At 46.9% G+C, this 14510-nt stretch overlaps 1 protein-coding gene across 1 annotated transcript; it reads left to right on the forward strand.

Moving 5' to 3' along the window:
- Nucleotides 1-4410: 4410 nt before the first annotated feature.
- LOC103210448 (zinc finger protein 530-like) lies at nucleotides 4411-5790 on the forward strand. Its single transcript, XM_007956365.1, is given in 2 exon segments — nucleotides 4411-5522; nucleotides 5676-5790. Coding segments are annotated over 2 exon segments (1227 nt in total).
- The last annotated feature ends 8720 nt before the right edge of the window (nucleotides 5791-14510 follow it).

Consider the following 14510-nt stretch of genomic DNA (forward strand, 5'->3'; position numbering starts at 1 on the left):
CCTCGACCTCCATTGGGATAAACTTGGTCCCTTTCCCAAGCCTCACCCCTCTCAGCTCCTTGAGTGAGTTGAGTGTGTGGTCATGTTTACAAATTCTGACACATTTGTAAAGGAAACAGCGGGAACAGGGAACATGTGGGCCAGGAGGGGTGGTAGCAATAAAGTACTTGTAACACGTGGAACAGTGGGCAGATGGAATCCAAGAGTCACAATTCCTTCGCAGTTGCAAAAAATCATGATGCTTTTTGTGGTCATGACTTGGGAATCTGTGCTGGTTCCAACGAAAATCACATTGTTACCATTGAATTATTTAACGGAATCCATTTGAGGAGAAGAGTAAACTTGTGCATTGTGCCAAGCAATGGGGAGGGGAAAGTGGAAGGACAGGGAACGTGAGAACATAGGGTTTGTAACTACAGGTTGTACATGAATTGGACCTTTGTAACTCGGGGACTGCCTGTACAAGTATCTCACCTCTTGGATGAAATATCATCCTCGTTATTTTATTCTTTTTGATGCTGTTGTTAACTAGAATTGTTTTCTTAACTTCCTTTTCTTACTCTTTGGGTTTTGTATAGAAACAGAACTGACTTTTGTTTTGATTTTGTATTCCTGCAAATTTGCAGAATTTGTTGATTAGTTCTACTAGCTTTCCTACAGATTCTCGGGGATTTTATACATACTGGATCATTTTGTCTGACTAGAGAGAGTTTCACTTCTTCCTTTCCAAGTTCTTTTTATTGCCTAATTATTGGTTAGAACTTCTAGTATCATATCAAATAGATATGGCAAAAGCAAACATCCTTGTCTTGTTCCTGATCTTGGAGGGAATTTTTCAGTCTTTCAGCACTGAGTATGATGTTAGCTGTTGGATTTCCATAAGTACTCTCCATCATGTTGAGGGATTTCCCTTCTGTTCCTAGTTTGCTGCATGCTTTTATTATGAAAGGGTGTTGGACTTTTTCGGATACTTCTTCTGCATAATTGACTTGGTCATGGTTTTTGTTTGTTTTTTTCCCCTTGTTCTGTTAATGTGAATCAGGTCTTTGGCAGAGTTGTTGGATGGGTTCAAACCACCAATATTTCAGTTAGCAATTGAGGACTTAACCATTACACCACTGAGGTTCCTAGCTTTGGGTTTAGTTTGCTCTCCCCCCCCCACCCAAGTTCTCTAAGATGTAAAGTCAGGTGGTTAGTTTTTCTTTTGTAATGTAGGTGCTTACACCTGCAAATTTCCCTCCTCTAACAATGGCTTTCCTGTGAGTTTAGTTTCATTTTTTCTTTGTCTCTTCAGTATATTTTAATTTCTCTTGTGAATTCTTCATGCTCCCTGATTGTGTTTCTACATATTTGTGATTTTTCAAGTTTTCCTTTTTTTAAAAAAATTGAGTTCTCTCTTCATCCCATTGTGGTCAGAGAAGATAACTTTATATATTTTCCTAATTTTTAAATTTATTAAGACTTGTTTTCTGGCTTTACGTATGTTCCGTCCTGGAGAATGATCCCTGTGTGTGCACTAGAGAAAAATGTGTATTCTGTTGTTCCTGGGTGGAAGGGTCTATGTACGTGCATTAGATCTAGTTGATTTATGGTGGTGTTCAGGTCCTGTATTTTCTTGTTGATCTTCTGCCCATATATTCTATCCATTATTGAAAGTGATGTATTGAAGTCTTCCACTATTATCATAGGACTCTTTTTGTCCCTTAAATTATGTCAGTGTTTGCTCTATATGTTTTGGGGCTCTGTTGGGGTACATATAATATTTATAATTGTTATGTTTTGATTGATTCTTTTATCTGTATACCTTTGTCTCTTACATTTGTCTTACTTAGTACTGCTGTAACACGGATAGCACTTGTAGCACTGCCACTCCTCAGAAGGAAGATTGGACAATCTACTTCCATAGATATCCAAAACTCACTGCTGTGAAGTCGGATCTGACTCATAGCGACTCCTCCGTGGGTTTCCGAGGTAGTATCACTATGGAAGTAGATTGCCCAACTGTCCTTCTGAAGAGTGGCTAGTGGGTTTGAACTGCCAGCCTTCTGGTTAGCAGTCACATGCCTTAGGCACTACACCACCAGAGCTCCCTCCATAGAGATATACCACCTCAGAAACCCAAGGAGAGGTCTCTATGAGTAGGATCCAACTCGATGAGAGTGAGTTTGGTTTTTTGGTTTTAGTATGAATTGATACCCAAAATTATATTGGCTTTTATTTTTACCCTTTGTTGTGGATTGAATTGTTTTCCCCAAAAAATAATGTGTTGGAGTCCTAGTCTGTATATCTGTGGCCAAGTTCCTATTTGGAAACAGGACTTTTTTCCTCTGGTAGGTTAATGAGAACATATCAGTGGAGGGTGAACCTGATCACTTTTTAGTGACAAGCCAGCACAAACTAGGGAAGACAGAAACACACATTGAGAATCAGCAAGGAAAAAAGAAACGCCAGGGTTACAGAAGTTGAAAGGGATAGGGATATTCTCCTACAACTAGCAGAAGGAGAGCTTTCTCCTAGAAGCTACTCAGCAAACTAGAATGTAGGACATCAACTTTATGAACTATACTTTGCCAGTTGACTGAGTTGTCCCACGAGACTGTTCCTGATTCTTCAAACTCAGGAAACTAATCCCACGATGTGGTTGGTTATGTGTAAGAAGTATCCATGACTATGCCCTTATGAGATACATGTTACGGTGAAAATATACACACCAGCATATACACACACAGACACATACACACAACTCCCATGTGTACAATTAATTGACGTAGATGACATTCTGCATATGTTGTGCTGTCCTCACTATCCTTTTCCAGAATATTCACCACCATTAACGTATTTTGCCTTTTTCTTGACTCCCCCTTCACTTGGTTGTTGTAAACTCTTCACTGTTCTCCAGAGTTCTGACCAAGTTGGTTATGACAGTCTCTGCTTGTTTTTTCATGTTTTTGTTAGGGAAAAGGAGTGTGGAGCTTCTCACTCTGCTGTCTTGCTGATGTCACTCTGTTTTTCCCTATTCGTGACACTTTGCTGAGTTATTTCTACTCTGACTTCTGGCTCATTGTCACATCCATCTTTCTGATACCTATATGTTACTATAGGAGCTCTGGTAGCATAGTGGCTAAAGCACTTGACTGCTAACCAGAAGGCTGGCGGTTCAAACCCACCAGCCACTCCTCGGAAGGAAGGTTGGGCAATCCTACTTCCGTAGTGATACTGCCTCGGAAACCCAAGGAGGGGTCGCTATGAGTCTGGGCTGACTCGACGGCACATAACAACAACAACAATATGTTACTATTCCTCTTTATTGTTCCCCAATGTTGTTGAATTCCATGAAGTCAGTTCCAACTCAGTGACCCCGGGTGGCAGAGTATAACTGCCCAGTAGGGTTTTCTAGGCTGTAATCTTCACTGGAATAGATCTCTAGGTTTCTCGTGGAGTTGCTGGATAAGTTTGACCCCCCAACCTTTAGTTAGTAGCTCAGTGCTGAACTGTTGCGCCACCAGGACATCTTTCCTGACATTGGCCCACAAATAATCTGTCACAAGACGTACTATGTGCCTTTTGCAGTTGTGGAACACCACTTACTCAGTTGCCACTGAATTTGCCTACCTCTGGACATATCTGCTGCTCCCCTGCCCGCCGCCAGCAGACATGGCCCTGCTTGAACTGTGGCAGAGAAGTGAGCTAGACACCCTACCTCTTCTCCCTGTGCTGCATCTCATGATGTATACATTCTGTGGTTTTAGTGGTCCAGATAGGAGCCTTGGTGGCACAGTAGTTAAGGGCTCAGCTGCTAACCGAAAGGTTGCTAGTTCAAACTCACTCAGCATCTCCATAGGAGAAAAACCTGGCGATTTGTTCCCATAAAGATTACAGCCAGGAAAACCCTGTGGGGTGCATCTGTTTCACCACATGGGGTTGCTATGAGTTGAAATCAACTCACCAGCACCCAAGAAAAACAACAGCAGCTAGTGCTACAAAGCAGTCCCTTGAACCTGACTTAGTTCTGTTATCCTCAAAAGAGTACCATGAGCTCATTCCTTGCTGTGTTGAGTACATGTTTGTGGTGGGATTCTTTTTCCCACTAAGTTGTCATACTCTCATCAGCATTTCTCTGCTTTCAGGTCGGGCATTGGAACCAGTGCTGAAGAGACAACCTTCTGAGCAGCGTGTTTCTGTACAAGGACTCCCCAGGCAGATGGCATCAATCCTGAACATAACCCTGTGAGTGAGGTGTATGTCCACTCTTAAAAGAGTTTGCACCTGGCTCAACACCAGGCATTATACCCTGGACAGAAACCATCCTTGGGTGGGGTGTGCATGAGAGACTCTGTGGTTCAGTGCAAGTCTTCTACAACTGGGGAAGGGGAAAAAGAGTACAGTGGAAAGAGACTCTTGACAAGGGCCATGGACAGAGGCTCATTTGTGAAGAGCTGCATATTCCATGTGTCAGGAACAGGCGCCTGTGAGAAGGCTGGCATGGACTTCCCGGCTTCCTCAGAACTGCTCCCACACCAGCCCGTCCCCAGCACTGAGAAGCCACACAGCGGCATCGAGTGTGGTGAAAACTTTAATGGTGCAAGCAATCAGTACGAGTGGAGTGAATGTGGGACCACTTTCAGCTCTGAGCACACACTTCTCCAGCCCCAGAGCTTCTGTGCTGGGCAGGCGCTTTATCGATGTGGCAAGTGTGGGCACACTGCTGTCAGCTGCAAGTGTGGACGTGGTAAGAGGCAGCGAACTGGCTCTCAAGAAAGGCCTTACGAATGCGGTATATGTGGACAGTTCTTCGGCCAAATCTCCATCCTTGTCAAACACCAGATAACTCACAGTGCAGAAAGGCCTTATGAGTGCAGCGAATGTGGGAAGACCTTTAAGCGTACTGCTGAACTCATCAGACACTGGAGAATTCACACAGGAGAAAAGCCTTATGAGTGCAGTGAATGTGGGAAATCTTACACACGGAGCTCCAACCTGGTTGAGCACCAGAGGAGTCACACCGGAGAAATTGGTTATGCGCGTTACACATGTGCCATCTGTGGAAAATCTTTTAAGCAAAGCTCTAAGCTCACTCTACACAAGAGGGTTCACACAGGAGAAAGGCCATATGAGTGTGATCAGTGTGGCAAGTGCTTTAGCCAAATCTCCAATCTTATGCAACACCAGAGTGTTCACACAGGAGAAAGGCCTTATGATTGTGCTGAGTGTGGGAGATCCTTCAGTCGGAGGTCCAACTTCATCGAACACCAGAAGGTTCACACAGGAGAAAGGCCTTATGAGTGTGGCGAATGTGGGAAATTCTTTAGCCGAAGCTCCATCCTCAGTGAACACCAGAGGGTTCACACAGAAGAGAGGCCTTATGAGTGTGGTGAGTGTGGGAAAGCCTATAGACGTGTCTCCAGCCTCATTGAACACCAGAGAGTTCACACAGGAGAGAGGCCTTACGAGTGCAGCGATTGTGGGAAATCCTTCATCCGAAACTCCACCCTCACTCGGCACCGGAGAGTTCACACTGGAGAGTTTAGTGGAGAGTTCTCTGGTGACTTCACCGAGGAGTACACCGATGAGTTCCCTGGAGAAGACTTCTCCTTGGAAAATGCACTATGAATGCTGTAAATGCAGCAGATCTTTTAGCCAGTTCTCCAATGTCATCACCAAAAATTTCACACCAGAAAGAGGCCTTATTAGTGTAGCAAATGTGGGAAAGCCTTCAGCCCCAGGAAGTATACCCAGGAGAAAGACCCCAGACCTGCGGGGGATGTGCTGTTTTGTTCATCAGCAGTATGATAGACTTTAGATGGCATGAGGTTGAACCCCTTATGCCTGTAAAACCACTGTGGCGCTATCTCCCACAAGTTGCAGGTGCATGAAGCTTTCAGGAGCCACACCATGTGTTCTAACTTGCCTATGCCCTAGCTAGAATTCTGTCATTGCCAGTTTATATGGCAGAAGCCATTGCAGCCACTACCTAGCAGGTCACCGCCCCTGTGCATCATTCAGCCCACTGTCCTCATGAATGGCAAGCGTCTGTGCTTGCTCTCACCTTCCCTGGAGTAAATCATGAGGAGTCGGATCCTTTAGGGCATAAACTTGATCCAGTTTTGGACAGGAGGACCTGATTTTGGACAGGAGGACCCGGTTTTGGACAGGAGGACCCAGTCTGGGTTCTGCTGGAAGATGCCTTAAAAGGTTCACCTTCTTCGTACCATTTTTGGTTTCCTGGGATGCTCCTGATTTATTTGTCCAGCAAGACACCAATCAAGAAGTGCTTCCCATACATTGCTCTGGTTTGTGCACTGATAAAGGCCTTATTGTTCCAGCCACCTTTGGGCTCTAGTTACTGTAGTGTAGGTTGAAAACAGACTAGGGTTCTGTTTGTAGGAATAGATGAACAGCTTTGCTTTGTGCCCACAAATTTGTGTTACCCATCACGGACGGAGTGATGGCAAAGTGTAGTTCTCCCTCTAGTGGGGCCTCGTGTACGTTGTTGCCCAGGCCTCCTAGGAAAAGACTATGGGACCTCATGGTCCTAATTTGTGTCCTGGATGCCAGGATTTATCCCAACCCCCAGAAGATAGTTTGAGAAGGGGGCTCCTGCTATGGCAACCTCCAGTGCATCTGGCAGCAGCAGGTATGTGTCCCCTTGTTCCCAGGGGACATCACATAATACTGTCCCCCTTATGTGATCTCTGGTAGCATAGTGGCTAAGACACTTGCCTGCTAACCAGACGGCTGGCGGTTCAAACCCACCAGCCACTCCTCGGAAGGAAGGTTGGGCAATCCTACTTCTGTAGTGATACTGCCTCGGAAACCCAAGGAGGGGTCGCTATGAGTCGGGTCTGACTCGACGGCACATAACAACAACATTATGTGATCAATCCCCGGGTTCCACCAAGGAGCTGTGTGCCTTGGTGTCTGAAATTCAGTCGGCTGGTGTCACAGATGCAAATGATAATTGGTACAAGGATTCTGAGTGTCATTAATAGTGAGTGGGGGACACTAGTGGACAAGAACGAATGTTCCTCTTATGCACATGCATCGATATAACTCCAGAGACTTATGGCTGTGCAGCATGGATGTTCCAGAAGTGCTTGGGAACCCCCAAACCCATGTCTCCCTGGAGCTTTGGTAATCAGCCGAGCTACTCATCTAAAGGTTTCTGGATTCTCATCATGTTGCTGGCCCGCTGGCCCCAAGACTTGCTGGCATGGCTAAAGGGTAAGGCTGGAGAGAGTGGAGATACCATTGCTTGACTCATGGCATTGCTGACCCAGACAGCCTGCCTTTTGCCTCAGATGAAAACGATCTTCTTTGCTTAATGCATTTCCTGCCTCTGATGCAAGGCTGCCCTTCCCTGGGCATACAGAATGATGCTGCAGTCAGGGAAGTTGCCCAACTTAGTTTTCTGAGGGGGGAAAAATATTTTATTTTGAACCCTTTTCAAATGATTGCATTAGGATTGCTATTTTTGACGTAAGTATGAACCTGTGAACCCTTCATGAGCATGATAACAAGCACCCTCCCCCAACACACACCTTCTCTCAGGCCCTTGGAATTTCCTGGGCTCCCCAGACCTCTAGGCAACTGCTGGTTTCCTCTTTTTTCATGATAGATTAGTTTCTATTTTCTAGAAGTTTATATGACTGAAAACATAAGATGCTGAGTCTTTCCCGTGGTTCTTTCAGACTACATAGTTCTCTTGAGATGGAGCAGTGCTGCTTCTGTGACTGTTTGGTTCTTTTTATTGCTGAGTAGTAGCCTTTTCTGTGTATATGCTGGCATTTGTTGATCCATTCGTCTGTAAATGGACGTTTGAGTTGTTTCCAGTTTTGGCTGTTGCAAATAAATATGTTATGAACATAGACACACATTTCACTATGTGTATCTCTATTATTTCTCATGCTTATATCTAGAGGGCAATGTACTCATCCAGGTTAGGTGAACGTGTGACTTTTTAAGAAACTGCCTCGCTGTTACTTAAAGTGGTCAGATCTTTTTACGTTCCCACTGACTGTGAGAAAGAATTCCAGTTCCTCTACTTATCTTGGCAGTACCTGTTCTGGCCAGTGTTCTTAATTTTAGCTGTTTGAATAGGTGTGTGGTTTTAATTAACTGTACTTTAATTGTGGTTTTAATTGCATTTCTCTAGTGATTAGGGAACACTTTTTAAATAATTCTTTAATATGTTTTGGGTGAGAGGAAAATTGTGCAGATTAGAGCAGGATTCCATATATACTGCCCCACCCACACATACAGTTTCTCTTGTTAACATCATTCCTGTGGTACACTTGTTCCAGTTGATGGACCAGGACTGACACATGATTTATTTAAAGGCTATACAGGTATGTCTCACTTCACTGTGCAGATACTGCATTTGTGACAAACGGAAGGTTGGTGATAACCCTGTGTTGAGCAAGTCTGTTGGTGCCATTAGCTAACTTTGTGTCTGTTGCATTTTGGTCAATCTCACGTATTTCAGACTTTTTCATCGTGCTGTTACATACTTAATACACCACAGTATAGTGTCAACATAACTTTTATGTGCACTGGGAAACAAAAAAATTTGTGTGACTTGCTTTATCGCGATACTCGCTTTATTGAGGTAGTTTGGAACCAAACCACACTGTCTGAGGTATGCTTGTAGTTTGCATCAAGGAGCCCTGGTAGAACAATGGTTAAATACTGGGCTGCTAACTGAAAGTTTGGTGGTTCACCACCCTGCTGCTCTGTGGGAGAAAGAATGGCGATCTGCTCCCTTAACGATTACAGCCCAGGAAGCCCTGTGGTGCAGTTCTCCTTTGTCACGTGGGGTTCCTATGGGTCAGAATTGACTTGAGGGCACCCTTCAGTGTAGTTTGCATCAGGGTTCACAGTCTTTTGTACCGTCTGGGTTTTGACCAATGCAAAATGTCTTCTGTCTATTACAGTATCAGAATAGTGTCATAGAATAACTGCTATAAGAATAAAAGGAGTCCTGGTGGTATAGTGGTTAAAGCACTCAGCTGCTGACTGAAGGATCAGCAGTTTGAACCCACCAGCCACTCTTTAGGAGAAAAATCGCAGGCTGTTCCCATGAAGATTGGCAGCCTTGGAAACACTATGGGGAAGTTCTACGCTATCCTGTAGGGGTGAAGTGAGTCAGAATCCACTCTACTGCATGGGTTTGGTGTTTGGCCCTAAGAATGTGTTCTGCTGAGGGCACTGAATGCCACATTAGAGCAGTGAAAGGTTCCCAGATGTGAAGCCAGCCCACTAGGGAGTGAGCCAGCCATGAACAAACCTCTTGTGTGACCTCGTGAAAGTCACATCATTCCTGAGGCTCCACTCCCTCATCCACGTGATAGCAGTTCCTACTTCAGGGTTTTGTGAAGATTAATAGAAGTATGTTTTATGACTTTTATGAATCCTCCCACACACGCAAAGTAAATGCCACACACCTCCGTGTCCCAGTCTGTTAGCAGAGACGGGGTTTGAGCCCAGGTCTCCGTGGTATCCCACATTCCTCATTACATCACAGTGACCTTTCAGTGGTTGTGATGGGAGGCATCTCAGTAACTTACTGTGAAATGCGTCTTGCCACCCTGAACAAGCTTCTGTGGGTGTGGGCAGAGGAGCAGTGCCATCATCATTCACCTCAGGAGAAGAGGCAAGAGGTGCTGGAGACACGTCACATACTGTTGCTCGAATAACTTCTTGTACAAAGATCAGCACAAGGCTGGTCCCTATGAAGTGGAGGTTAAAGATGTCCCAAATGTCCAACTTTTCCAGACAGCTGTACCACTCCATCATCTCTGACATTAACTCCTCCTCCTCTCAGTAGTCTCCCTCCTGTCTTAGGGTTTCATATTTAGTTGTAACATCTCACAGAACTCAAACTCCCAAGGAAATGGCTCATGTGGTGATGGAGGCTCGGAGGCTGGCAGGCTAGTAAGTCCTACTCTTGTGGTTGTGGCGAACCAAAGTTGGAGGGTCAGATGACTGGCTGCTATCTCAGGACCAGGAGTGAGGTGATGACAAGCCAAATGCAGGACTGGGGCAAGAGAGAACTTTCCCAGAGCATTCACACATACACCTTCAAGGAAAGTAAGGGTGGTGATGAGTCACATCTTCCAGAAAGGTGGGACTCCATGCATCCCACCCTAAACAGGCATAGAGACTAGGATTTACATTCATTACAGAATGGAGGACAATGGCTAGAACAGCCATAGTAAGCAATCCACTGTACTGCAGGCCCTCTCCAGCCTCTGAAAGAATTCTTTATAGCCCTATTCAGACCTGAGGAGATGGAAGCCAAGGGCTTTGCTCAAGGTCACAGCCTCTAGAAGGACCCTTCAGAGTCCTCACACTGGTCTTGGTCCAACGATCCCAAGAAGTCACCTATTTCAGTAATAGCACCCTGGGCCCCTGTGGTGGTTGCCAAGGCTGCATTTTTGACTGCATCAGAAGACAGTGCTGCAGCTGGGCAGGAGCAGCTCCGGACACAGCACATGGATGGCTCTGGAGGAAGCTCCTGCACAGGCTGCGTGCTTGGGCTAGGTGAGGTCAGAGCAGAAGGAGCATGAATGAGCTTGCAGGCCCTGTGCTCGCCACTGCTATCCACTTCATTATTCCTCTGGACACGTGGGAGCGGTGGCTGTCCTGGCCGTGCACTCCAGTTGTGCACATTGCCCAAGTCCACATAGGTGGAGCTAGGGGTGAGATAGCTGCTCGGGGTCTCCAGTCTGGGACCCATCAGTGAGGAAAGGGTGTCCAGAACAAGCCTGCCAGGCTTAAGTCTGTCATACTGCTCTCCTGCCCCTCTGACCTCAAGGCCCTCTCTCCAGCAGCTCAATGAGCCCCTTGCCCAAATACCCTGCAGATGTCCCACACACACCTTCGGTGCCAGAGGCCCCAACTCCTCTGGATACCGCATACTCGCCACAGGAATGACGGGGACACCAGGCCAGGATCCTCAATTTCTTCTGCCAACCCGGACTACCAATGCACTGCACCCCAACAGCTCCAGGGGCTTTCAGGCTCTAGTGGCAGGAGTGAGCATCTCCTCCAGTAAACCCAAACCTTCCTTCCTGGACTGCATCACCACTGCCTGGACACCGCCTCATCTCCACATGCAGTGAGATGGCCCATGGCCCTGCCAGTCTTCCTCCTAAATACTGCTGCAGGGTGTCCCTTCTAGTCTGTGTCCCCACAGCCAGTTGTCACACTGTCCCTGTAGTGGCTATTGGAGAAATTTTGCAGTAGACCCTCAGACCCTTGCCATCCCAGCCCCGTGGCCCCCTCCCCACCCTTGGCTTGGTCTTAGTTGTCCTTGAGGCCACCTGGACCCATGGGCCTGTGTGTCAGAGTAGAACTGCTCCATGTGGTTTTCAGGCTGTGACCTTTTGCAAGCAGATCGCTGGCCTGGTCTTCCGAGGCCCCTCTGGGTGGATTGGAACCTCCAACCTATCTCTGGTAATCTAGCACCTCACTGCCCACCCTTACCCGCCAGCACCTCTTGGCAAAATGCTGATCCCCCAAGCAATGGCTGCCCTTGCAAAAGAACAGAGCCTTCCCCCCTGGGACCCCAGCAACTGCCCAACTGGCCCTGTGCTCGTGGGGCCGCAGGCAGGTCCTCCCACCACGAGACTGCAGGTGGGTAATGTACCTTGGCCCCCTCTTGGTGGAGCGGAGTTGCTGTGCAATCTTGGCAGTGTAGATGTAGGCCACACCGAGAGGGACCGGCACAGGGCCAGCTGGACAAGGTGGGTCTAGACGAGCCTTCTGAGCCCTGGGAGGCCAGAGGGCCAGTGGGAGACAGCAGGAGCAGGGCTGCTGGAAGGGCCAGGATGGCAGGGAAGGGGGCGGTGATTGGAGGAGGGTGGATAGGCAGGGATCCCCAGAGGGAGGAGGACAGGGAACATGTGGGGCTGTAGGAATGGAGAAAGCACAGAGGTGCTAAGGGAGGAGAAGGGGGGTGTTGGAGATGGGGTGAGGATGTGGAGATTGAGCAGTGGGAAATGTCACCTCTTGTTGGTGTTGAGGAAACTCCTGGCTCGGAAACTCTGGACTTAGCACATAGAAAAGGAGCCACTGGTGGGGAGCGGGCAAGGACGCCACAGGTGGGACCCAAGGTGTGCACCCCCACGATGGAGGAGCACCGAGATCTGGGGGGCTGGTAAGGACCCTGTGTCCACATGGGATGAGGGTGACCTACCTAGAGAGGAGACAGTAGGAGGGATGGGAGCCTGGAGCCCTTGATCCCAGCTCCACACTTCTGCAGTCAATGACCTCTGCCTGCCTTGTTTTCTGGTGAGTAAAATGGGTGTGCTGACAGAACCGTCTTCCACAAGTTGTGCAGGTCAGATGAGCTCATTCGTGTGGAGTACAGGGAGACTACCAGGTGTGTGGATCTCTTGGATTTTTGCATGAAATCTGGCTTTTAAATGTCAGTAGAATTGTGTGTGTGTGTGATTTGGGTGAAGATTTACAGAGCAAATTCACTTTCCATACAGCAGTTCACATACACTTTGTCTCATGACATTGACCACAGTTTACCACAATGCAACAGCTCCCCTCCCACTTCCTCCCCATGGTTACCTCTTCTCAGTGTCAATCCCTCCATGCACTCCTGCCCCCTGAGCTGTCTCCCTGTGCATAAGCAGCCCTTCTTTCTCCCATGATTGTTCTCTCCAAGGAGTGTATCTACCTGAGGTAAATGTTCAACTCATATGCCTATCTTTTGTTTGGCTGGAAACCACAGGTGTGGGTTCAATTCCAGACCTGAAGGGCAGTTAGGGGCCATAGTCTCAGTGGTTCCACCAGGCTCTATTGGACCAGCAAACCTGGTCTCCCCACCCCCCCTTTTTTTTTTCTCCAAATGATTTTGAGTTTTGTTCCACATTGTTCTCCTTCTCTATCAAGGATCTCCTACATAAATCCCCTTCCACATGGATGACAGTGGTAGCCGGGCACCATCTAGTTCTTCTGGTCTTATGGTTGTATAGGCTGCAGGTTGGATGGTGTACCAGTTACTAGGACTAATTGTTTCCATGAATTTTGGTTTTCTTCATTCTTCTTTGCTCTGGACGAGGAGAGACCCATCATTGCATCTAGATGGCAGCTTACTAGCTTTTAAGATCCCAGTCACTACTCGCCAAAGTAGAGGTGGAACAGTGTTTTGTATAGTATGTTATGTCAATTGAGTTTGATGTCCCCTGTGACTATGGTCCCAAGCCCACAGGTTTCAACTACTCAGTCCCTCTGGGTATCTGGCTGTGATCAAGCAGTGAAATGTCAGTAGAATTTTTATGTTTAATGTTGTTAGTTGCCCTCCTCCAGTTGATTCTGACTCATGGCGGCCCCCTGTGTACAGATTGCTAGGCCTCTCTTTTCAGGTGCCTCTGAGTGGGTTACAGCCACCAGCCTTGGGCTAGTGGTCCAGTGCTTAACCTTTTTTGGGTCTTTTGGGCAGGTGTCTGGTGTTAGTCGTTCCAGATTAGGGTTCCTGCTCCATCCCACCCACTCTCCACCATCTGCAAATGTTCCTATGGGCTTACCACCTCCAGGCAGGAGGTGTCTCCATCCAACCTGCGGATAGGGTTCTCTCCAAGATAGGCTCCTGCCCTCACACCTGGTCCAAGAGCACCGTGTGTGTGTGTGTCTCTCACACACCAAACTTTCTAGCAAGTCCACTTGTGCTTTTGTGTCTCCACACTTGCTATGTTGAGGCAGTCCAGTGTTGCTGGACTCTAGTATTCTAGAGTTCTACACACCGTGGACTGCCACAAGAACAACAACAAAAAAATCTTACCTGGAAGGATGCTCCTTAGAAGCCAGGATGGCAAGACATTGCCTCATGTGCTTTGAGCATGTTACCAAGAAGGACCAGCTCCCTGGAGAAGGACATCATGCTTGGTGGAGGGGCAGAGAAAAAGAGGAAGACCCTCAATGAAATAGACTGACACAGTGGCTTCCATGATGGGCTCAAGCATAGCAGTGATTGTGAGGATGTCATACGTCTGGGCAGTGTTTCATTCTGTTGTGCACTGGGTGACTAATGAGTCGGAATCAACTCGACAGCACTTACCTGCTTGAGAAAGGCACTGCATTTCTAGGTGTTGTTGCTCTTGCTAGTGGCTATCAAGTGGATGCTGACTCATGGTTACCCCATGTTTGCAGAAGTACTTCTCTAAAGGGTTTTCCAGGCTGTGACTTTTCAAGAAGCCTGCCTTCTAAGGTGCCTCTGCGTGGGTTTAAACTGCCCATCTTTTGTCTAGCAGTCAAGTGCTTTAACATTTGTGTCACCCATCTGCCACAACTATGTGTTAATAGAAGTGAAATGTGTGTCCATATCAACTTGTATATTCATGTTTGTAGCAGCATTATTTGTAACAACCCAAACAAAAAAGTAAGGAAGGTCTATTAGGTACAGATACAGACAAGTAATACATATATATACATATATACATATATATACATATATACATATATATACATATATATACATATACATACATATACATATATAT

This window comes from Orycteropus afer, unplaced genomic scaffold, assembly GCF_000298275.1.
Source record: "Orycteropus afer afer isolate SDZICR_OR568_19922 unplaced genomic scaffold, OryAfe1.0 scaffold00610, whole genome shotgun sequence".
Classification (NCBI taxonomy): domain Eukaryota; kingdom Metazoa; phylum Chordata; class Mammalia; order Tubulidentata; family Orycteropodidae; genus Orycteropus; species Orycteropus afer.